Raw genomic sequence first — 25,088 nt, forward strand, 5'->3', positions numbered from 1 at the left:
ATTACCTCAGTCTCTTCACTGAGGGCTTGTTGGATGCAGACCAAGACTCAGTTTCCCCAGGAAGTGACTTTTTGTTTCCATCTTCTAGCCACAGGGGCAGGAAGCAGGGGTCTTATAGGTGGCACACTGAGGGGAGTGAGTTCTTAGAGTTCTTAGAGCTATGGGGACACAACATGAAAGAAACAGTCTAGTTCACTTGGGGCCATGCTGGAGTTGCAGATAAAGAGTGATAAATAAATATCTATGAAGGCATCATGGGAGGTGGAGATAAAAGGAAATCAGAAGAATGAGCAAGAGAGACTTCATGAGGCTCAAGGCTCAGTGGTAGAATGCTTGCCTAGAATGCAGAGACTCTGAATTCCATCCCTAATGCTGGAGATAAGAAAGGAAGGCAGGAGAGGAGGGAAGGAGGGAAGGAAAGGAGAGAAGAAGAGACAAAAGGCAAGGAAAGGCAGGGAAGGAAAGAAAAGAAAAAAAAGGAAAGCAAGGGAGGGAGGATGGAGGGAGAAGGGAAAAGAAGGAAGGGAGGGGAAAGAAAGGGAAAGAAAAGAAAGGAAAGAAAAGAGAAGAGAGAGGAGAGGAAAAGAAAATAAAGGAAGAGAAGAAACAGGAAAGAAAGAAATGAGTGTCTCATGAAGAAGGCTGGGTAGGACCTGGGGATTTAGGAATGGAGCTAACTCCTCATATAGAAGAAAGCTGAGGACACTAAGCTAGAAGCACTATGTGAGCCAGCACTGAGAGTTAAAAGCGCAGGTATATCACAGAAGTATAGACAACTGCCTCCTGGAACATTGTTAAGTCATCCGGTGAGGTTGACATCTCTAGAGCCCAAGACTCTGACAGCTGAACCTTAAGGGAGAAGAGTGGAGACATGGAGAGCTATCTGTAGACTTATTCTAGTCAATGAATGACAATAAGTAAATAAAGTATTAATCTTGATTATTCTTTTAAAAGGTTGTTCAATTTTCTAGCTTTCAAGAATTTTCTTAGCACATTTTCTGTGACCACCACTGTGAATACTTCCTGTCTCTAAACTTTCCCCCAAGACTTGAGTGTCTGCTAATTGCTTCCTGCTTGTCCCATACGCGGTCCCTGGAATCAAGGAGCATAGGTGGTGACATGGAATCTTCAAGAGGCAGGAAATCATCTCTGATTCACTGTTGAGACATCAGCGCAATGGGGATTGACTGGTTAGGAATGGATTTCACTTGTGCATTATGGTAGAGTTGAAATGGTGTAGAAATGTGTGCTTTGGGGAAGTGGCATTGAGCTGTCTTCTGGGTTAGGATGCCCATAAGTTTCCAATGACCTCCTTCACATTTAGGGGAATTACAGCACCACTGTGAAGTGGAACCAAGTCATCCACTGGAGCTGGAAATCCGAGTTGCCTTTAGAATGCGCCACACACTTCGTAAGAATAAAGAGTATGGTGGACAATGGCATGCCGCCCGAGCTGAGTTCCTGGAGTGAGTGGAGTTCGTGGGAGGAAGTTCATGGTAAGAAGGGGAGTGATGTTAAAAGAGACTAGATTTACTACTTAATATTACTCAGGAAGCAGTTGGCAAGTCATGGAATTTTCTTTGAAGAATCTTGGGTAGAGTGGCTGGGAAGGTGGCTCAGTGGTAGAGATCTTGCCTTGCATGCCTGAGGCCCTGGGTTCGATTCCTCAGCACCACATAAGAAAAAAGAAAAAAGCCGAAGTGGCGCTGGGGCTCATGTAGTAGAGTGCTAGCCTTGAGCTGAAGAGCTGAGGGACAGCGCCCAGGCCCAGAGGTCAGGCCCCATGATCGGACCTCCCCCCCCCAAAAAAAAGAATCTTGGGTAGATACCCCATGCCATTTTCCTTTGCCTCATATTGGCACTAAGAAGCGTGGGTGTAGCCAGGGACTAGTGGCTCATGCTGTAATCCTAGCTATTCAGGAGGCTGAGATTTAAGGAACATGGTTCAAAGCCAGCCTGGGCATTAAGGTCTGTGAGACTTTTATCTCCAGTTAATCACCAGAAAATCAGAAGTGGCACTGTAGTGCAAAGCGGTAGAGTGTTAGCCTTGAGCAAAAGAGCTCAGGAATAGCACCTAAGCCCTGAGTTCAAACCTTATGACCAACAACAAAAAATAAAGAAAGAAAAAAAAAGGAAAAAGAAGTATCATATGGATGTGAAATTTGCCACAGGGAGATGGAGGTCTAAGGTTTTTATCTTGGAACTTATTCATTGAGCTAATTATGAAGTTGTGTCGATTATATTCTCATTACTGTGATAAAGTACCTTACACGAACAAATTAAAGGATGAAGGCTTTATTCTGGTTCATAGTTACAGAGCTTTTACTCCCTGATTACTTGGCTTCTGTGTGTTTGGGCGGAATATCGTGGTGGCAGAGGAGAGCTTAGTTCTTGGTGTAACCAGCTTGGTTTAGTCAGATGGAAATTATGAATAGGCCAGAGAAAGCCATCAGAACAAGACTGCACTGGGACTTGTGCCTGGTACCCGGGAGGCAGTACACTGGAGTGTTCCTGGTCTGGCTTCCTGCAGAAGAGAGGAGAGGTGCTTACCTAGACAAAGGGGGAAGTCCCACTGGGTGCACAGTGCTCTGTCACTGTGCCCACACAGTCTTTCTGCATGGCTCTGCTAGTCTGCCCATGCGCACTGCGTCAGTCTGGCCTTTGATGTTATGAGGTTGCAGTGACATGCTCATAGCGACTAGAATGAAGACTTCAGGAGCATCCATAGCTGGCAAAACACCATGGTGGCTTCCTAGGTGGCTCTGGAAGCTAGCAGAAACCGTGGCAGTCGATGGCAGCTTCTAGAATAGTCTCTGTGGTCCTGACAACGTGGTTGTGCAGCAGAAGCAGCCTCTATGGAACCTTTCCCAACTGCATTAGCATGAAGCAGAGAAATGCCAGTGCTTGTCACTACCTTTCCTGATCCTGGTCCCCTATCACCTTTCTGCACACCCAGGGCGGTGGCTACTCATGCCTGGGCTCCGGAAGTGGACAGGGGGAGGTGGCTGTCAGCCTAGCAACTGAGTGATGACACCTGCTCCGCTGGCTCCAGACAGCTTTGGCTCTGGGAGAAAACCAACAAACTAAGAAAACTACAACATAAAAAGCAGAAAACACGCTTTTGGGAAGGACTGAGCCCTTTTATTCTATCTCTGCTAGATCATGAAGGACACATGGCTAGGGAGTTGAACACACCTCATAGATAGACTTCCTGTGCCTTCTGCCACTGACTAGCTTAGCAGATGGCTCAGAGGACCTACGTGTCCCCCTTTGTACAAGGTAGGAGCTAACGTGATACACAAACACTTCACCCAGGGCCTTCCACAGGCAGGGCTTCTAATAACACCAATAGAGGGATTGTGGGAATAATGGTAATGATGCTGTCTTTGGCAGAAACAGTGATAATTCATATCGAGTAGGAACAAGAGTATTTTTCATGTACCAAACAAAGGGTATAGGTTTGATGTGGAAGTTCCAGCTGTTTTCTCAGGGGGCAGAAGAGCTAAGGAAGTCGGCTGAGGCTGAAGTGGGAGGGGCTTTGCCTTGGATTCAGAGGAAGATTCTAACCCAACTTTTTTTTTTTTTTGTCTTGCAGCTCAAAATCCTCTTGAACCTAATGCATTGTTTGTATTCCCTAAACGGAAACTGGTGGAAGAGGGTGCCAATGTTACTATTTGCTCTATTTTTGGGAGCAATCTAAAAGATATATTCTGTTATTTGGAAGGTGAAACGATTCATGGAGAGCAACTTGACTCACATATACTGACATTCGAATTGAGTAATGTTCCTTTTGTTAGAGTATCAGGGATGAATTTCTACTGTATGGAGAAGCCAACAAATATTACCGATGGCATTGTTCTCTTTGTCTCAAGTAAGTATGTCTTTCCTTTGAATCATTTCTGATAGACTATGCCGAACCTGCATTACCGAAGACAAGTAAACATGTATTTCCACACTGGTCTTCATTTCCTATTGTTTTTCAAGTCTTCTAAGGAGAGGGTCTAAAAGCAGTATCCTGAAGCAATACTTCCAGGATTTCCTGTTGTTTTCTTGCCTTGACAATTTCATTCCTAGAAACTGGCATCATGAAAGGAGAGAAAGTTCAGATCATGACATGAAAATATCTTGCTTTCCTTTTGTGGTGTAGAAATTCTCTCAAGATCATACATGGGGGAGAAGGGCTGCAGAAAGCCAACCACAGAAAGGCAGCCAGAGTACTTGTCTGGAAGGGCTGGGATCAGATCCCCTGGCTGGGCCAACTTTTCACTTCTATGGAATAAGGATTGTGGTGATGGTGAAGACCAATGAACATAGACCGTGCCTGGTCCAGGCCTGGCTGCAGGCAGCTGAAGTTCAGCAAATGGTGATATTGCTGCTCATTCCTATGGAAAATCAGTTCCCTGGGCTGCGTCAGTGGAATAGGAACAAGTTGACTTTTTCCTTAGGCCTCCATTCAGCAGCCTTCTATGTTCTGTCTTCCATTCCTACAGACAGAAGGGCAAAATCTGTGACATCTCCCTTCTTGGTCATTCCAGTCTCCTGGATGCTTAGTTCATCTGTACCCTTTAGCATGGCCCATAGAACTACAGTGATTGATGTCCTGCAGGACCTTCTCTCTTCCTTGCAGCTTTCTGCTCCCAGCGATGGAGTTTTGCCGGTTCACAAAGTCTGACTAACGTTCTGGTTCCCCTTGGGAGCAATGTGAGTCACAGCGCCCAAAATGAAGTGTTGATTGGCACTGGGGACATATCTGTTCTCAAGGGAACACAATGCCAAACAGTTGTTCTGTCTGGAAAAAATCACCAGGGAGTCCAGAAAGAGGGAACATTGAGAGAGCACCTGAAATGTGACTTTGTGAAGCTAGTGATCTGCTGCTGGCTTCCACCTTGGCAGACCCTTCGTGGTAGAGATGACTCTCTTGGCTTAGGACCTCATCCTTTTCCATCTGATGTATCTTCCAGGAAAGGGGCTTCATCAGGTCTTTCATCTTTTTTTTCTGTTTCTTCTTATGGACAGAAGTTCTTGAGGAGCCCAAGGATTTTTCCTGTGAGACCCGGGACTTCAAGACTTTGAGCTGTACATGGAGTCCCGGGGTGGACACTGGCTTAGGTTGGTCTATGCAGCCTTCCCAAAGCTACACGTTAGTTGAATCGTAAGTTCGTTCTGCTTGCCTTATTCACAGTAGAATCATTGTTAATAAAGCACGTGGCATGACACAAGTCACACGTAGATGTTGCAAAACCACCTTGAATGGATATTTTCAAACCACCTGCTGGGATCAGGCAGAAGTCTTGAAGTGATCAATATACTATTTACTACATATCTTTTAAAAAAAAAAAAGTTACAAAAATAAGAAAAAGCGTTCATGATGTATCTGTATGGGAAAAAACATACCCTTTCATCTGATCATCTGGCTCTCTGACTTTTAGAGAATATTCAAAATAGTTTAAATGTTCTCACCACCCACAAGGGAGAGTCAGCAATTCATTGTCCACACATTTAATCAGTTCTAGCAAACTCATCGATGCGTGTTTTCTATTACTAGTATTTGTTGATGATGGATAGAGGCAGTAGGTAGAATAAAGTTTTAAAGTGCCCAAAAGATAAGCATACATTTGTGGCTGTGACAGAAATATAGACCCTTTAATTCTTTTGTTTTGTTTACTTTTTAAAGAGTCTCTAGGGAAAGGAAACATTGTGAGCACAAAAATGTATGCAATTGGAAAATCACTCAAGAATTGCAAGAAATATATAATTTCACTCTCATAGCTGAAAATCACCTAAGGAAAAGGAGTGTCAATATTTTTTTTAACTTGACTCATCGAGGTAAGAATCGACTTAACTAACTTAACTTAAACTCATTCTGCATCCAGTGAATGTGCTGGAGAGTTTTCCTCAATTCACAGCCTAAGTGGAAGTTATACTTTCTACCCGTTGCTCATTCCACAATTAACATGATGAGTGTGTGTATTCATTATTATTTGTTTTCATAGTGTCTCCAGTACCATGGAACTTGCCAAGCAACTTCAAAACTAGGACTGACATGAACTTGTCTCATATTCTAGTCCACACTCTCCCAATGTTTCCCTCCCACCAAGATCATTACCATCTTCTTTATTATGGTAACTAAAACCAGGAGACCCAGCCCAGCTCTGATTGCTCAAGCCTGTAATTTTAATTACTCAGGAGGCTGAGATCTGAAGATCACAATTCAAAGCCAGCCCAAGCAGACAAATCAGAGAGACTCTTTTCTCCAATTAAACAACAAAAAGCTGGAAGTGGAGCTGTGGTAGAACACCAGCCTGAGAGAAAAAACTAAGCAAGTATGAGAGCCCCTGAGTTCAAGCCCTAGTACGGCACGTGTGCGTGCGTACACACACACACACACACACACAAATACTATTGCTTTAAATTGCGTGTAGATGTAAAGGTTTATGTTCTTGTTTTGTCCTTCTAAAATCATGTTTATGTTTTGTCTCATTCACTGAGGATGTGATGCTCTATGTAATAGTCTATTACTTTCTTTTTATATAGCATTAAATTCTTACAATTCGCTGTTGATGCTCAAAGTGAATACTCAATACTCAACTCACTGTTGAGTGCTGTTATAGTCTGTTATACTTTAATATAGTATTTCATGTAAATGTATGACTCACACCTTTTTCAAAAGATTTCAGGTTGTTATGAAGGTTTTGGTTTTGGATACAGTTTAAATTAATATGAATAGTTTGTTGAATTTATTTTTATTAGTATATGCTGGTGTACAAAGGTGATGTTCGTTATAGGTTTCTCATACATAGTCTCTAGTAAATTAAATTCTTTTCTAGGTTTCATCAATGCTTTTATCATAAAAGAATATTGAATTTAGCTATGCTAAAATATTGAATTTGGCTCATGCCTATAATCCTAGCTACTCAGGAGGCTGAGATCTGAGGATCATGGTTCAAAGCCAGCCCAGGCAAAAAAATCCATGAGATTCTTATCGCCATTTAACCACCAGAAAAGTGGAAGTGGTGCTGTGGCTCAAGTGGTAGGGTGCTAGCCTTGAGCTGAAGAGCTGCCGCCTGTCGCCCAGGCCCAGAGTTCAAGCCCCATGACTGACCAAAAAAAAAAGAATGTTGAATTTTATTAAGGCCTTTAAAAATTATTATTATTGTAAAGGTGTTGTACAAAGGCGTTACAGTTACATAAGTCAGGTAATGAGCTTTTCTTTTTGAATAATGTCATCCCTTCCCTCATTATTTACCAGTTTTTTCTCCCATCCCTACCACAAATTGTATGGTTCATTCGCAACATAGTGTGTAGTGAGTATCACTGTGGCATTTGTTCACTATTTGTCCCACCATTTCTATATTACTCATTTACCCTCTCAGAGACAGATAAACAAACAAAAGCAAAAGAAAAAAATTCGTTACTGTTTTCTTTTTCTTTTGTCTTGTTTGTTCATTTAATATGAACATTTTTACATGTGAGCCAATACCCATCTATCGTGTGTGTGTGTGTGTGTGTGTGTGTGTGTGTGTGTGTGTGTGTGTGTGTGTGTGTGTGTGTGCTGGTCCTGGGGCTTGAACTCAAGGCTTGGGCGCTGTCCCTGAGCTTCTTTTTCTCAAGGATAGTACTCGGGCTGGGAAGGTGGCTCAGTGGTAGAGTGCTTGCCTTGCATGCATGAGGACCTGGGTTCGATTCCTCAGCACCACATAAACAGAAAAAGCCAGAAGTAGCACTGTGGCTCAAGCGGTAGAGCGCTTGCCTTGAGCTGAAGAGCTGAGAGACAGCGTCTAGGCCCAGAATTCAGGTCCATGACCGGCGAAAAATAAAATAAAAAATAATTAAAAAAAAAAAAAAAAAGGATAGCACTCATCACTTGAGTCACAGCCTCACTTCTGGCTTTTTCTGGGTAGTTTAGTGGAAGTGAGTTTTATGGGCTTTCTTTCCTGCCTTGGCTGGCTGTGAACTATGATCTTCAGATCTCAGCATCCTGAGTAGCTAGAATTATAGGCCTGGGCCACCAGCACCTGGCTGACTAGGGGAACTGGTAGAGACAGAATGTCTAAATAATTGAATATATCAAATTATTTTCCCAAGTGGTTATTCCACTTATACCTTTGCCCTATGGATTCAAATGTTCTCCTCAAATTGGTATGATCTCTTCCATTTGCCAATGGAAGGAGTGTGAAGTGACATTTCATTTGATCTTGATATATCTTTCTCTTCCTATATTTTGATCTACATTTGATCTATATTCCTCTACCTATGTTTTGAACACATCCATTTTCTCTTTCATGAAGTAGAGTTATTCATAGTTCTTTGTCTACTTTTCTATGTATTGTTTATGTTTTTCCCCATGGGTAAGAATTATTTATTCTTGATATTAAGCCTTTGTTGTCAAGTCCTGTTTGCTAATATCATCTTTCAGTTTGTACCTCTTCACTTTCTTTTACATGTCTACTGATAAACGAAGGTTCTCCACTTTAAAAACTTCCATGAAAATCTCTTAAATCCTTGTCTACTTCAAAATTAGAAACATAATCACCTATAAATTTCTACTGAGAATTTAAAAGTTTTTAAAAGAAAATAAAAATCTCAGCTCCACCTAGTACTTATATTTACATGTTAAATAAGGTAGAATTATATCATTGGAGATTTTTCAATTCAATTATTTATTTGTATTTGTATTTTATTTGTATTTGCTGGTCCTTGGGCTTGAACTCAGGTTCTGTGTGCTGTCTTTAAGCCTCTTTGTGTTCAAGGTAGCACTCTAGTGCTTGAGCCACAGCACCCCTTCTAGTTTTTTTCTGAGTAGTTTATTGGAGATAAGAGTCACACAGACTTTTCTGCCTAGGCTGGCATCCAACTGCAGTTCTCAGATCTCAGCCTCCTGAGTAGCTAGGATTATAGGCATGAGCCACCAGTGCCTGATTTCAATTCTATTTATTAAAACCTCTTCTTTACCTACAGGTTACAGAATTCATTAGATAAAAATAATTGTATATCTGATCTTTCTTGAGCTCTGTTACCTTGCTTATGGTTTCTGGTAAATTTGATTCATATTACTCTTTAATATTTTGTGTTACTTCCTTAGAGCTTTCTGTATAGTTGAAAACTCAGTTACCTTATTACCTTTGGCTTCCCCTTGGTTCTGTCCTTCATTTACAGTATTGTGTCCCTAGATCTTTGTTCCTTTGCCCTTATTCCTCAATCCTGCTGGAAGCTTAACTACTCTAGGGTTTTAAAACCCAATTTTTAGCTCTTAAAATATCCCCTTTATGCCATCCTTTTTAATTAATTGAATTTTCACTGTTCTTTTCAAATTTTTTTTCTATTTTCTTAAATTTATTTTGTTATTCCTGTATTTTCTTACAGTGAAAACTGGCTCATAAACAAAATATTTAAAGCTGTAAACTTCCACTGAAAAATCAGTTTGGGGCATCTGAAATAACCCAACAAGTTTTGGTACTGGGACACTTTCTTTCCAGTGGACTACATATGATACTATTTCTAATCCATTAATAATCCATGCTTTTAAGTTTTCCAAAAGGAATAAATTCTCATTTTTTATTATTAATTTCTGTTAGAATTTCACTGAACCAGAGAAGATATCTATGTAATATATTTGCATTGAACTTGTTGAGATATGTTTTTATGGTCTAGTATCTGGCTGTCAACATGTGTTTTGTAGATCAGAAGCTTTATCATGCATAGTACTGGGGAAATGCAGGCTCTCAGGCATTGATGTACTGTATGATGAACTATAAATGCTCTATGCATCTATTAAGTGTTTTGTTGTGTTGTTCAGGTCTTTTATACCCTCGACTTTGCAAAGTTGTATTCAAATTACCCTTGTACTTTAATATGGTTTTGTTTAGACATTTTGAAGATACTTTATAAGGTTTGAAGTTAAACTTGTTGTATCTTCTTTTGGGGTAGTTCTGGAGTTTAACTCAGGGCCTGCTCACTCTGCTTGCTTGCTCAGCTAGTGCTCTACCAATGGAGTCATGCTCCAGTACTGATTTGTTACAAGTTAATTAGAGATGAAGTCTCTTGGGCTTTTCTGCCTGATTTGGCTTATAATCCTCCTGTTCTAACGTCAAACTCCAGAGCAAGCCCTCAGCATCTAGCCAGTTAAAGCTTCTGTATAATGTATTAGATTTTCTAGATCTGTTTTTAAACATTGTATTTCTTTTGTTTATTTAATGATCTTGGTCTGTTTGTTCTAATACTACTGCTACGTGGCAATCTGTAGGCCGCTTTGTTGTGTTTGTTGCTATAGTTATGTAGCTCTGATGATATTTCATTATGTTAGCATATGTGCTTGAATTTCCCTGCAAGTATCAGATCATGTTTTGTCAGACCATAAATATCAGTGAAGCCTAGCATCCCATTCCTGTCTTTTCAGCTCAAATCTAAAACAGGGGATGATCGGGGATAGAGAACTAGAAGTTTCAGAAAAACTATTCCTATACCAAGCAGTCCTCAGGTCAAGTTTCACCCTCAGCCACAGCTCCACACCTCCTTCTCTCAGGAAGCAAGCTGTGGTAGGGATGGCCAGCATAGCTATCACCACAGAGTGTAATTTGGTCACGTGGGCAGAATGTTCAGGTCCAGTCTCCATCAAAAGATGACCATCTGATTAGATGGCTGCTACAGCTCATTATGTTGTATGTTTTGGTTTGACAGTTATCAGTAAAGGGTTACAAACCATTAGTCAGCATGTTTTTGAAATCTCTACATAGCCAGAGGAAGAGCAGGTGTCCCTTTGCAGAGATTACGTTTGTGCATACAGCAATGGGTCCTCATCTTATTTGCACAGTTCTGGTTAATAACTCAGCTCAGTTGGATATGTCCAATTTCATCGGTGCCCTCTGCAAGCATTCAAGTAAGAACAAGTGGTTCACACCATAGCATCACATGTAGCACTATAGTCATAAGATGCTTTGTCTCCAGAGAGCTGTGCCCAATGGTAAGCAAAGATAGAAAATGACAGAGGGAAGGAGGGAGGGAGGAAGAGAGGGAGGGAAGGAGGCAGGGAAGGAGGGAAGGAAAGAGGGAGGAAGATGAGGAGAAAGAAAGACTCAGACCACATCCTCCCATTTTCACTGGGATTACAGTCATGTACTGCCATGTCTAAGTCAAGATCTTTCTGGTTATTATGTGTTTATTACACATTTCCTTGTAGTTGTCCTGTGTTAGGTTTTATTGTGAGCTTGTTAGTTTCTGTCAAGGTTTACCATGTGTTAGAGCTTTCTTTTTATAATAATTTCAGATTTCACAGAAGCTTTTTGTATTCCTTAAAAATCTTTTTTCCTGGCAGGGATTATGGCTCACATGATAGAGTACCAGCATAGCAAGTTTGAGGTTCTAAGTTCAAACCCCAGTACTGCCTTCCCCCCCCCCAAAAAAAAAATCTCCTTTTCCTCCTATTGTATCACTCTACCTCATTCATCTGCCACATGTTTCTACTGAGCCTTGGAGTGAGGTTTTAATTTTTACTGTATTTTTTTTTTTCAGCTTTAAAACTTCTGTCTTAGTTCTTCACTGAGATGTTCTGGTTTTGTTTTTGTTGTTTGCCTTTTATTTGGTGCATTTCCCAATTGCCTGTTAAAACAGTTTTGTATAACACTTGCTTAAAACTTCTCATAGATAATTTCAACCTCCAGATCACCTTTGGTCACTTTTTCACCAGCATTGGTTGACTATATTTTCCCATTTCAACTGAGACTTCTTCCCTAATGGTTTGTATTTGGGATTTTTTCTAGATACTTTTGGACCACTGGAGGATATTGACCATTTTATTTCAGTTGACCATTAACTTGGTTAGATGTGGGCCACATTTCAACATGTGCTTGTGAGCCATGGGTCCAGTGGTAGTTTAGAGCTGTGCAGTGCTTTTTTAAAATCTGTATATCTAGTCTAGGACCTGGTTAGTGATCTGCCAAGTCTTTGGTATGTTCTGTAATGTGAAGTCCAGGCAAGCACAATTGGGAAGTGAACATGGAGCTAATGAGCAACTTCCTACAGCCTCATTCCCAAGTTCCTTTCTTTCCATAATTGCCTGTGGTTCCAGTTCCCTGGAACCAGAATCCTTTTGATTCTCCAGTCAGAAAACTGGGACTTTACACTCACTTTCATTGTTGTATTCTCATGTAAGCCAGGTGTTGGGAGGAGTGATGGAAAAGAAGAGGAAATCCATTGCCAGTTCAGTAGTATTTCCAGTCTCTTCGTTGCTATTTACTATTAGAGTTCCCATGCTATGAGTCATATCTACTTCCCTCCGTGAATGGACAGGACAGTCACTGAGTTCAGTGGAAGGGCAGGACACACAGTGCTTTCCATGTGTCTTTTTTCGCAATTGAATCCCACATGGGCTTTTATTTCAATTATAGTTTGGGGTTTGAATTCTCTTTTGATAGCTTCTGTTTCTTTGCCACACTTTTTTCCCCTTTTATTCATTCCAGCTGTGTTGAACATTATACAAATGGAGCTATTTTGAAGCCACTGCCTAATGGTGGCATTTGGAGACTGGCATCTGTTCATCATCTTTTCCCTGAGGAATCAGGGCATTATGCCAGATGGTTTTAGATATTGGATAATTTGCGGTTATATCCTAGACAGTGTTCATGTGATTTTGTTTTTGTTTTTATTTTATTTTTTGTTAGACTCTGGGTTCTGTTTTTATCAACCTGCATGGCTCCCCTTTCTATGCTTTGACTCTTCTCCACAGCGGGCCTGTTGATGTGTAAGAGTACATGCACAGCTCCTGTTTTGTGTCTGATCAGTGAGTGAGAAAGGCTGTCTTGACTCTTACATCTTGTGAATAAATCTGGTTTTGTTTGCCATTTTCTTTAAACATGAAAATGCTTGCTGATCAAATAAATGAAATAAAAATTTCTCTTTAGTCCTTTTGGACCTGAGTTTGTTTCTTTCTTTTGTGTGTTTGACAGTTCATCCATTGGCTCCCTATAATGTCAGCCTTGAAAGTATAGAAGCCACACAAGCCACACTAAGATGGAATGTGCTCTACCATGGAAATCGTTACTCACTTTTGTGTCAGATTGAACTTGAAGGTGAAGGAAAAGTAATACAAGTAAGTGTTCAGCTTAATTCTCTATTTTTAAAAGTCTTTTGATATAACTAAAAGAGAGACTGCTGAAAAAAATTATCATAATGTTGTGGCGCATACCTTTATTCACAGAGAGGCAAGGAGGGTTGTGAGTTCAAAGCCAGCCTGGGTTACAAAGAGAAATACTGTTTCAAAACACAAATGCGCACGCACACACACACACACACACACACACACACACACACAAATACATGTATCCCTTTAAAGTATTATTTCTGTGTTTGTTATATAGTGTGGATCATCTGTTGAAAAGAGAAATAAAAGGCTGAAGATGTAACTCAATGGTAGAGTAGCTATCTAGAAAACACAAGGCTCTGAGTGTAAACCCCCGTACTGTCAAATAAATAAACCAATAAATATATTAACTAATTAATCTTTTATTATTGGGGGAAAGGCCTCATGGATATTTTTCTCCAAAGGAAAACTTGGCCTTTCTCCCACTCAGGATTTTCTGTGCTCTGATTTAGGGTTGCGTTGAAGTGTAATCACTAATAATTCAGTCTTCGTCTTTGCTTTTTTGCTTTCTTTTCTTCTCTGGTCAAGCAGTCCAATGTGTCCGTTAAGGTGAGTGGTGAGGAAATCTTCAGTGAACTGGTGCCTGACACAGAGTACCAGGCCTGCATCCGATGTGCTGGTGCAAGCCACTTCTGGAAGTGGAGCGAATGGAGTTGTCAGAAGTTCAGCACATCTGAGGCAGGTATGTTGCTTTCCCTGGAACTTAAGCTGAGGAAGGCCGAAGCCCCAGGAGATGGATTGACTTTCTTGTGAGCTTTGAGCTGCATCTAAAACTAAGAGGACCTCCACCTTACAGCTGAACGAAGAGAGCATTTAGAAAACTGCAACAAATGCCTAATGAGCGGGAAGACAGCAAACTCAAACATTTGACATCAGTGTTCTTTCTAGGACATTCTATCACTTGCTTTTCATTTTTCTAAAATAGTTTCTCAGCTGTTGCTGTTTCTAGATTCCTATTGGCTCTGAGGCTGTTTTAATTAGCCTAGATCTTTAACTCAAGACTGTGGAAAAATGGAAATTGTTAAATGCCATGGGAAACACTGGTCTCATACTAAAGTAAACTTACGCATCAGCTCATGTTGGGCAGTATAATGCTATTTTCAAGCTCAGTTTTAGGACACACTGGAAACCTTCTCTGCATTCTCTTGGCATTAGTTTCTGCAGAGCTGACCACACAGTTTCCCCCAAATAATATGCCCCCAAGCTCAACTGGGCTTGAGGAAATGAGCTATCCTAGTATTGCTTCAAGATCTTTCCAGTTTTACTGTTGTTCCTGAAAGACTCACCAAGTTTGCAGTGTTAATGGCACACACAATAACAACGACTGCAGCTCACATCTGTTGTGTGTTCACTACCAATGGAAGCATGGTTAAGGTACTGTATGATTGTAGAGGAGGCCACTGAGGCACAGACAAGTGAAGTCATTTCTCAGACCCAGCCGTGGGTGACTAAGATCCTTCTCAAACTCATCAGCCTGGCCTGGAGCCCCTCCTTAGCCAGCACTGGGTTTGGTGTGTTATCATTCCACATTGTTATTACAGCCCTGAAATCATGTTGATTCAAGTCCTGGCCAAGCTGCTGCCCAAGGCAGGACTACACATGTACATTGTGTCTCTTCTTCGTTGTAGATTGGCGGCAGAACTATTTCTGCGGTATTCTGGCGGCACACCATTCAAGCAATGGCTCTAATTTGTAGACAGTAATGGTAACTAATCAAATGTACAACAGGATTGGTGCAAAGGGAAGTAGGAAATGGGTAGAATATCTTTGGATTATAATATCATAAGCCTGAAAACACTTTTATACTGGCTTTTGGTCCTGCCAAGAAAGTAAGATGCAGTAGTGGCGCTGTGGCTCAAGCAGTAGAGTGCTAACCTTGAACTGAAGAGTTCAAGGACAGCACCCAGGCCCAGAGTTCAATGGACAAAAAGAAAATAAGATGCATCCTACTGATGGTGAATCTATAGGTACTTATTTAACCTGTGGTAACATTTTTGCTTAATTAGTGCTGGAAAACTCAGTGTTTAAGTGGATTGTCACAATTAAGGTATAATCAATGTCACGAGGGCATAGATAGACTCAAAGAACATCGTAGGAGAAACTGTATTTTATTGGCGTGCACCACAGCCTGGCCTTCATCACAGCTGTGTTTTGGTTTGGGTAGTCATTTTCAAACCAGCGGACGAGCATGCTTCCACCCCTGGAGGGCCCTCTGCTGGGCACTGCCAGTACAGCCAGGAAGTAACAGTGACCTGCTACCTAGAAAGTAAAAACATGGGGAAATGTATCTGACTTAACTCCTATAATTGCTCTGATAAAAAAAATTATTGGTGGCTTTCAGATGCTCTAGGTCTTGTCATTTATAAAAGATTTGAGTTTCTTGTTGTATTCAGGACCAGCTGATCTTTTTCTTCTCTTAAAAACCTATTATATACGCCTAGTGGGAAGTAAGTAGCATGGCTTTGGGCACAGGGGTAGAAGTCATCGAGAACGGAAGGTGAGAGGCAGACCACTAGCAGGGCAGGTGATCCTTGCTGTCTTAGAATGACGTTGAGTGTGTGCATTTGGTTCACGCTCATCTTTTAACCCAAGGTCTTCTCTTTGCTCAGCTCCCTCAGAGGCTCTTGCTGTCTGGAGCACAGTGAGGGAAGAGAATGGCAGTTGTATTGTGAACTTATTCTGGAAGGTAAGACGTGCAGCTTCAGAATGTCTGATGCTGCCTCTGGGGTTTCAGTGACTCTAACTAGCATGCCTCTGCCCAGCAGCAGAGGAGGAGGACCTCCACATGAGTCCTGATTGGGGGCGGGGGTCCCTCCATACCTCCATCCTAATGCTTGCACCCCCTCTTCCCTGACAGTGAGTGCATGCACTAATTGCTAGAACCTTTAGAACCTTCTTGTCAGTGTGTTCAACTCTGCCATCCCTAACTTCCACAAGGCTCAGGTATACGCAGAAGACCACACACCATATGTAGATGGATAATGCATTGGGTGGTACCAGAGGTTGAACTCAGGGCCTTGCACTTGTTAGGCAAGAACTCTACCACATGAGCCATGTCCCCGGATCTTTTATTTTTTGCTTTAGATAGTTTTCAGGTAGGGCACTTTTGCTTAGGGTCACCCTCAGACCGTAATCCTCTGATTTATGCCTACCACATAGCTGGAATTATGCATGCTCCCCATCATGCTCATCTTGTTCGTTAAACTTTTGCCTAGGTTGACCTCAACCCACAATCCTCTGCCTCAAATCACTGAGATTCTAGGTGTAAGCCCCTTCCACATATCATATTTTAAAAGTTATGAATACTTAAATACCTTATGTATATTTAAAACTTCAAATCAATACAGTAAACTTCATACACAGCACATTGCATCCTGCTACCTAGCCTCATCTTCTCCAGGATGACCTGGAAGCCCAGCTTTGTATTCAGAACTCTAAGATTCTTGGGTGTTTTAGACTGAAACATGGTGAAAGAGTCATTGGCCCCTGGCTACACCCCTCCATGCTTTTCTTCCCTCCTGGAGTTTGGCACATTCTGTAGAGACATCTGTACATACATATATGCATACATACATACCCACCAGGCTCCTTCCAGATGCTGTCCAAACTCAGCCTCAGGTGTAGGATGCACACTCCAGAGCACAGTCTGTCCTGGCAGGGGGTGGGGGGTGAGAAGCAGACCTGGACCTCCTGCTACCACTGTGTGGACAGGAAATTCTCTACAACCTGAAGAATCTTCTAGAATGAGGAAAGTTGTTCCTGGGTGGGGAGAAGACATGACTGGACAAGAGATCAGAGCAGGACTCCGGTTCCTCCTGCAATGATATTGAGGTGCTGCTGGCTCTTCTCCCAGATCTTCTCTTCTTGGGCTGCCCCCATGTTTTATTCTTCCTCCATGTCTTATTCTCCATCCTATTGACTCCAGACTCCATCACTGCTCTCTGAACATTGTATCTTGAATATAATCCCTAAATGATTGTACTCTCCACTCACTTTTCTTAATTAGAATGCTTGATTCCAGGTTTTGTGTAGAGAAGTTTTCTTTTTCTATTTAATTGTTTAAATTACCCAGGTGCCAGTGGCTCCTGTTTGTAACACTAGCTACTAAGGAGGCTGAGACCTGAAGATCTCACAGCTAGCATGGGCAGGAAAGTCTGTGAGACTCTTCAATTCATCACCAAAAAGCCAGAAGAGGAGGTATAGTTCAAGCAGTAGAGTGCCAGCCTTGAGCAAAAAGCTAAGGGACAGTACGTAAGCCTTGACTTCAAGCCCCAGTATCAGCACACACACACACACACACACACACACACACACACACACACACACACACACACCACAACACACATACACCACAACACACATACACACCACAACACAAAAAAATTGTTTAAATTATCTTGTCAGCATGGGGTGAAAAGTAGTTTGTGCATGTATATTTGCATACATGTGGGCCAGGAAGTGGTAGATAGAAAAAAGTTAAGAAGTAATTATATAAAATTCTTTCCAAGTAAAGCCCATTTTGAGAAATTTGTGAATGTTTGTTTGTTTGTTTTCAGCCATTGTCAAAACTTCACGCCAAAGGCAAGATCCTACACTATAATATAATTACAGAAAGTCTAGACAAACCACACAGGGTAAAACTGTACTCCGCTTCAGGACTAGCTAATGACATGAAACTAACCCTAGACCAGTGTGCTTACCAAATTAATGTCACAGCCAACAACAGTGCAGGCCAGTCCCCTGCATCTGTCATTGTCATCTCTGGAGACTCTGGGAAAGGTGAGTTGTTTTGAATGGCTTGATTTTCATACTCTCTGTGAGCAAAAAAGCCAAGTAAGAGTGCTAGGTGTTGCATTCAAGCCCTGCTACAGCAAAGCAAAAAAAAAAAAAAAAAAAAAAGCTTGTATTTGCAGTGTTAAAGAAGCAGCTTGCTGAGAGTTATAATCTAAATTTGAAGTATATATTAAGAAGTAAATGTTCATCTCTGTGTAAAGGAGATTCTTTCCTTTGATGGAGGAAGGTGAGGAAACCATGAAGGTTAGGTCTGCAAGGCCTACTTGGGCTCTTACCTCATACCAGGGTGGCCCCAACCCTTTAACAATGCAATGTTCTAGAAGAATATACTGTCACCATGCTTTCAATCCAATGCTCCTCTGTAATCAGGATTGCCAGAATGTAAGATGCCCAGTGTAATTTGAACTATGCACAACAGGTAAGTCCGTGTTGAGTATAAGTCTCTGTAGAAAAGAATGGTTGGGGCGAGAGGGGGAGTATGGTTGAGGAGTTGGGAGGGAAGGAAGGGTAGGGGAAAAACAAAGGAGGAGGCAACAATACTGGATAGGAAATGTACTCACTACCTTGCTCATATAACTGTAACCCCTCTGTACAGTATTTTCACAATAAAAAACTTATTAAAAAAAAAAGAAGAGAATGGTTCCATGAGGCCATGTTGCCTTTGTTCTCATTGTCAGACGTTAGGAAAAGGGCCTGAATACCAGACACAGCACATGGGAGCCTCCTCTGTCACAAATGCTTATTGTTTTCTACTTAATTCCTACCCTGCGCACCTCAGAAGCAGTGGTCAGTCCAAGGGCAGCCTGGACTGTTGAAACAGATCAAGCGTCAGTTTTGGCTGTAGGTTAAGGATCAGCCAAGAGTTTCTTGGTAAAGGGATAGAGAGTAAATATTTCAGGCTTTTGAAGTCTCTCTGTATATTCTATGCTCTTCTTTGTTCATTGATTATTGTTGATGATCACTGATTAGTTTTACAAAACCCTTTTTTGCTCAAGGGTCATATTAAGTGTCAGCCTTAGAGACTGGAAATTTTCTTCTGGCAATAGATGGTCTGCTGACTGCTGTTCTAGGTGCCAAAGCCCAGTTGTGTCTCCAGATGTCAGAAGAGCAGGTCACCGTTCAGTGAGAATGTCTCCTGGGAAGCTGGAAGCAGGGAAGCTTTGTGGAAGTCCCCCCACCAAGCCTCTTGACATGGGCCTTAACATGCTTGGCTATTAGCTGGGAACTACTATCAGTCAGCTTTTTGTAAACAACTATCTGAAGTAAACACTATTGAGATTTTTCTGAGGTTTCTGTTCAAAAATCAATTGTGTTGTTTTGGGGTCTGGTGGCAAGGCAGAGTATCATGGTGGGAGCATACAGTAGAGTAGAGCTGATCCCCTCATGATGGCCAGGAAGAGAGAGCAGGTTGGTACAAACCCCAGTGACTTAATTTCCACTGGGCTCCATCTCCTAGAAGGGTTATCATCTCCCAATAGCCACGTTTTAGGACATAGCTTTAGGACATAGGACCTTTGAGGAAATTTCATACCAAAATCTAGCCGATACATAGCCTATGTAGATTCATTTTCTTTAGAAACTGTAAAAAAATTACAATTATTTAAAATTAGAAGCATTATTTTTTTTATTTTATAGAAGTTAAAGAGGAAAGAATTCAACGTACAGAGGATGGATTCTTGGTGTCCTGGAAACCTCTATCTGCAGACAACATCATAGGCTATGTTGTGGGCTGGTGTGTGCGTCTCCAGGACCCACTCTGTGATTTGCAGTGGAAGAACATAGGACCCAATACCACAAGTACAGTCATCAGCTCAGGTAAGAACTGCTGCCCTACCACTCTGCCCAGTCCACTTGGCAAGTTACTTTGTGTCAAGCTCATTATTTCAAAGCAACAAATCTAACCTGGGCTCTTGGAGTTCAGATTGCATACAACTGCATTCTAAGATTGGATTTTTAAGTCTACTTTCACAAGATATATGGACCTCAGGTCCAGATTCATTTACTTCATGATGATAAGCTTATTCTTCTAAAATTAGAGGTCTCAAATGAATGACAGGGACATTATAACCACTGGGCAGAGAGCTTGCTAAGAGAGAGAGAGAAGTGCACAGATTGAGAGTTGTTTGGAACCTATAGTTGGTGGGAGTCAACCCTCAACTTGGAATTCTGATAAATTCAGAATCTGGATGGCTCACCTCCCACATTGGATTTATAACTTGAAGCATGCTAGTTTAGCAAAGTCAAAGGCATCCAGGTTTGGGGCTTAAGCAGGAGGGATGTGTGGCGCCATCTTGTGGATGGAGGGAAAGATGTGGGAATTGCTGTTTCCTGCAGAAGATGGATTGCCCTGCAGGTTAGAGTGGCCTGGTGGGGGTAGGGGAAGAGGGGGAGGGGGGAGGGGGGTGAAGAGAGTGCAGAGAGGCAGAGGAGAGGGGAAATGAGGAAGAGGAAGCAAAGTTTCCAAGACCTTGAGCTGTAATGGTTGAGGCAAGGACCCTGAGGAGATTTCAAGTCAATGGAGGGTTTGGAAGGGTTTTGCCCCCCAGTTCGATGCACATGGATAAGGCCATGTATGGCAGGTGTGGCTTGTCTCCTGACAATGACGACAATCCTGTAGCTTTGCTGCAGTCAACACCACAAGGTCAGGTGTTTATAACACAGATGATTCTAAGGCTTAAGGGAAGGAGCGGGGGATGATGGAGAAAATGCAGCAATCCTAAGAAGGAAATGATCCGGGAAACATAGATTCATTTTTCACTCTTCTCCTTTCCACAATCCAGGGGAACGCCATTTTGTGTTGTTGAAACTGTGTTGACTTTTCTTCTCCAGATGCTTTCAGACCGGGGATTCGATATGACTTCAGAGTTTATGGAATATCTACAGGACGGGTTGCTTCTTTAATAGAGAAAAGAACAGGATACTACCAGGAACTGAGTAAGTGGAAAGCATTTAATGGGGCCCTGTGAGGATTTGTTCAGATCCATCCATAGATGCCAGCTTTGTGTTTAGGAAGATTTCGCCCCTTGCCCAGTTTTCATGTTTCCATTTATACTAGGAATTGCATTTTAAAAAAATAATGTAGGCATAAAAATTTTCCTTAAAAGGTCATTTGTGAAATATAATGCAAAAAAGGAAATTGTTGCTAATAAGGCAAACATTCAATTCTATCATAAATGAGCATTCTTTTATTTGTACAGACATATACTTTTAAATAAAAAATGGGACCTTACTCTATTTGAATACAAGCTGATTTTTTTTATTCTTGTCCTAAAATAGTATTTAACCATGTCACTTTTATGACTGAAAAGAGCTATAGTACAAGTCACCTTTTACTGGACAGTTTCAGGGATTACAATTATTTTCACTGATAAACTATAAAACTTACCCTAGTATCTTGTGCTTCTAAGGGCTAAATCTCTCTCTCTCTTTGCTCTTAGATCCTACATGAATCATTTTCATTTTACTAAGTCTTTGTCCATACCCACGATAATGACTCTTCAATGAAGTCCTAGAGCTAGAATAGTATTCATGGCAAGGATTCCTTTGAGGACACATTCAGGGATCCCTGCTCTACTTCTTGAACCATGCCTCCAATCCTCTTTCCTTTTGCTATTTTTTTGGGAGGGGGTCCGGTCGTGGGGCCTGAACTCTGGGCCTGGGCGCTGTCCCTCAGCTCTTCAGCTCAAGGCTAGCACTCTACCACTTGAGCCACAGCGCTACTTCCAGCTTTTTTCTTTTTGCTTATGTGGTGCTGAGGAATCGAACCCAGGGCCTCATGCATGCAAGGCAAGCGCTCTACCACTGAGCCACCTTCCCAGACCCATCCTCTTTCCTTTTGTGTGTTGGATATTTTCAAAGTAGAGTCTTGCTTTCTGTGCATCTGGCCTGGACTCCAGTCCACTTACTTGTGCTGTCCCACTCTGCCCAGTCACTGTGTTTCCTCTGTAGCTGGGCTAACAGGCAAATGCTATCATGCTCATCCATCAGCTGAGATGAAGCCTCCAGAACTTCTGACTGGCCTCAAACCGTAATCCCTTGATCTCTGCCTCCTAAGCAGCTTTGAAATAATTAAGTATACCCTTCGTTTCTTGTATAATGTTTAAGAATTTTCAGTCATGTTGTGAAAAGGTCTGCCTATTTCCACCATGGTCGCTGTAGCAGTGTGGGGAGTTTCATTTTTCTTGTGGAGTACTTATTCACACTCTGACATCCAACATCCCAGGCCACTGAAAGCAGCACGGTGCAGCAGGACTTGATTCTCTCACATGACCAATGCTCAGTGTCTTCACTTGGGAGGAGCCGAGTTGCCTCTGAGGAGGAAGGGGGGGGGGGCATGGCTTAGCATTGGTGGCTGTGTTCATGTGCATAGAGCAGTGTGCAGAACTCTGGTGTGGCGGAGCAGATCTAGGAAAAGCTTCCATATACATTCTCAGATTTTCCTACTGGTATCTGAATAACTTCATTGCCTTAACTTGGGAAATAGAGTTCTTCTGCCATGTGGCCTCTTACCTCTTGGAACATAACCCTGCCTCTTCCTTCCCATCTTCTTCTCATCTGTAGGTTCTCTGTTGGGTCTTCTCTCAAATGCTAGTTAGGCTTCAAGTTCACAATCAAGCCTAAGAAAGACTTGTTCGTTGTAAAAATGTCTATGTGATCTTGTGCAAGTTACTTTGTCTGTCTGGGCATCTGTGTCTTTGTAAAAGGTGTGGCTTGAACAAGAACGTTATCCAATTCCTTCCCAGTTCTCACAACCTTACATTAAACTCTCAAGGGACACAGATAAAGCTCCTTACTTGGCATACACGTGATGTTGTCCAGAGCTGCTACTGTTTTCTGTTCAGTTTATGTGGGTGTTCTCAGACCATTTCCAAATCACAATGTTTTCTCATCTCTTCTTTCTTTCTCAGCTCCTTCAATGAACCCTCCAGTGACGGTGAAAAACTTGACCTCCCACTCCTTTGTTCTGAGCTGGACAGATTACTCCACAAATGACCAGTCAGGTTTTATTCAAGGGTACCGTGTCTATCTGAAATCCAAAAACAGACAGTGCCAACCAGGATTTGAAAAGGCGGTTCGTTCAGGTGACATTTCTTTTTATTTGTTCACCTGTGTTCTCAGGATCTCACTATTTGAAACCATGGTATGAAAAGTGAGGTCATGGGTTACTCCCAGCACAGAGTCTGGCTTGTGGCCAGGCTGAATGGACTTCTTGTATCACTTTAGGATCAGAAGGAGCTTTTAAATACAGAAAAAAAAAGAGAAGGAAGAAGGCCAGGATTTGTAACTTATTTCAGAAAGAACAAGGCTGGGCCAAGAACTCCTTAAGAAACCCTGCCACGTACAGAATTTTCTGGACCTCTTTGCTTTAACTTTGTCAACTGTCCTGACTGTCCGTTATTTCTATTCAGTTCTATTTTGGTGGTGTGGGAGATGAACTAGGTTTGCACAAGTTAAAAGTGTTCTACCACTGAACTACACTCCCAGCCTTACTATTTACTTCTAAGTCTCTTCGGAGTTCCCACCATCACTGGCAGATCTGTGTGTTCTTCCTGTCTATCTGGATCACCAATTGCTCTCTTTATATAATGGACTCTTGGCTCGTTGTGTCCTTTCTTTAAAGTTTTCTCAGGGTCTTCAAGGTGGTGAGATTATCATTGGAATTTTTTTGTTGGTGGTGGTTTAAAAAATCTTGCAATAAGAGCATTAGTGGTGGTTTAAAAAATCTTGCAATAAGAGCATTAGGGTCCAGCTCTCTCACCAATTTCTACTGTGCTGCTAGGTTATTTTTTGTCCCCCTTGTAAACAACATTGCTTTTAAATCACAGATGATTCAGTATGTTGCAAATACAACATCAAAAACCCAGAACAAAAGACATTCACTGTGGAAAACCTCCAGCCAGAATCCCACTATGAGTTTTTGGTCACATCCTATACGCGTGTTGGAGAAGGCCCCAACGGAACATTCAGGGCAGTCACCACTCCAGATGAACTCTGTGAGTTCCTACACATGGAATCCCTCTCCCTGGGAGTTTCTTAGAAAGTGTTGCCTTAGGTTTTGTCTAGATTGGAATTTGCAAATATTTTGTCTCTCTAAAACTTTTTTTTTTCTCTCTCTCCCTCTTTCTCCTTCACTTTTGTTCCACAAACTATTATACAGAATCCCACTCCAAAAGCCAGGGCTAATCTGACTGATTAAGGGGCTGGACCTATTTCTGCCTCCCATTGGCTTCTGAGGCCCTTCTCGAGAAATCACAGAAGCCTAGTTTAGTGTGGACATTCGAAGAGCCACAGACTTCCATATAGAACAGGCCACAGTGTGGGATTGGTGCTGGTGGAATTAGTTTCTGCAGCCAGCCTTCTTGCCAGCTGGCTTTTCCAGTGGCAAATAACTGCTTCTTGTGCTGCCAGAGGGGGCTGGTAAAGATGGGTGGCCTAGGGTGGAGACATCCCCACCTCCTTGTTTGCAAATTTGGTCAGGTAAAGGTGTCATGAATGGAGATCTATCTTGTCCAAATGCATTTGCCTGGAGAGGTGGAGAAAGAAGAATGGTAGGAACTGGTTGATGGAGAAAAGATAATCCCTAAGGCAAATCTGAACATCCACCAAGCAGGAAGGGAGTTGGGGGCAGGGGAGGGAAGGGAGGATATTCAATCTGTATTATTTTTTTTTAATAAAAAGTTTAGTAAAAACTAGTCACAAATTTGGAAACATCATTAACACCCCCCCCCCCACACACACACACACACACTTGTTCGCAAATACAGTATAAATGCAGAACTTAACCAAATTTGAGAAATGGTTGTAGTAGTCAAAAAGGCTGATCTTGAGAGCAAAGTGTCCCTAGTGAGTGGGAGAGAGCTTCCCTCCACCGCCCTGGGCCAGGGCTAACCTGGGGCCAGTTGTTGAGAAGCTAGTTCTGGTCCCCTCTTACCTGAGAGGTCTTTCTTTCCAGAGTCCCCTGTTGCCTGATCACATTGACGTGGCCTCTACCTAAGGCAGCCCTTATTCAGCTCACCCATTTTATCTGGCCAGCCAAGTGTTGGGTGAAAAGTATTGAAGGAGACAAATGGGTTGAACAGAATCATACATGTGAACAGTCCATTGACCCAGCCAGTAAAATCATTAATTAGTTGAATTACAAGCAGCTCTACCAGGGAGA

General features: G+C 41.9%; 1 protein-coding gene across 4 annotated transcripts in view; it reads left to right on the plus strand.

Moving 5' to 3' along the window:
- Osmr (oncostatin M receptor) overlaps nt 1-25,088 on the plus strand; it is a 50,196-nt gene that overhangs the window by 20,793 nt on the left and 4,315 nt on the right. For 2 of the 4 annotated variants that reach the window (XM_042690593.1, XM_042690594.1), the window contains 12 exons: nt 1,325-1,496; nt 3,596-3,871; nt 5,017-5,152; nt 5,675-5,826; nt 12,942-13,084; nt 13,664-13,817; nt 15,745-15,821; nt 17,692-17,914; nt 19,565-19,744; nt 20,759-20,863; nt 22,837-23,010; nt 23,755-23,922. In XM_042690593.1, the coding sequence (XP_042546527.1) occupies nt 1,325-1,496; nt 3,596-3,871; nt 5,017-5,152; nt 5,675-5,826; nt 12,942-13,084; nt 13,664-13,817; nt 15,745-15,821; nt 17,692-17,914; nt 19,565-19,744; nt 20,759-20,863; nt 22,837-23,010; nt 23,755-23,922 (1,960 nt within the window). The remainder of the gene's footprint in view (nt 1-1,324; nt 1,497-3,595; nt 3,872-5,016; nt 5,153-5,674; nt 5,827-12,941; nt 13,085-13,663; nt 13,818-15,744; nt 15,822-17,691; nt 17,915-19,564; nt 19,745-20,758; nt 20,864-22,836; nt 23,011-23,754; nt 23,923-25,088) is intronic. The other 2 variants (XM_042690595.1, XM_042690596.1) reach the window with 2 other exon arrangements.

This window comes from Dipodomys spectabilis, unplaced genomic scaffold (genome assembly GCF_019054845.1).
Source record: "Dipodomys spectabilis isolate Male_0828 unplaced genomic scaffold, ASM1905484v1 ptg000138l, whole genome shotgun sequence".
Classification (NCBI taxonomy): domain Eukaryota; kingdom Metazoa; phylum Chordata; class Mammalia; order Rodentia; family Heteromyidae; genus Dipodomys; species Dipodomys spectabilis.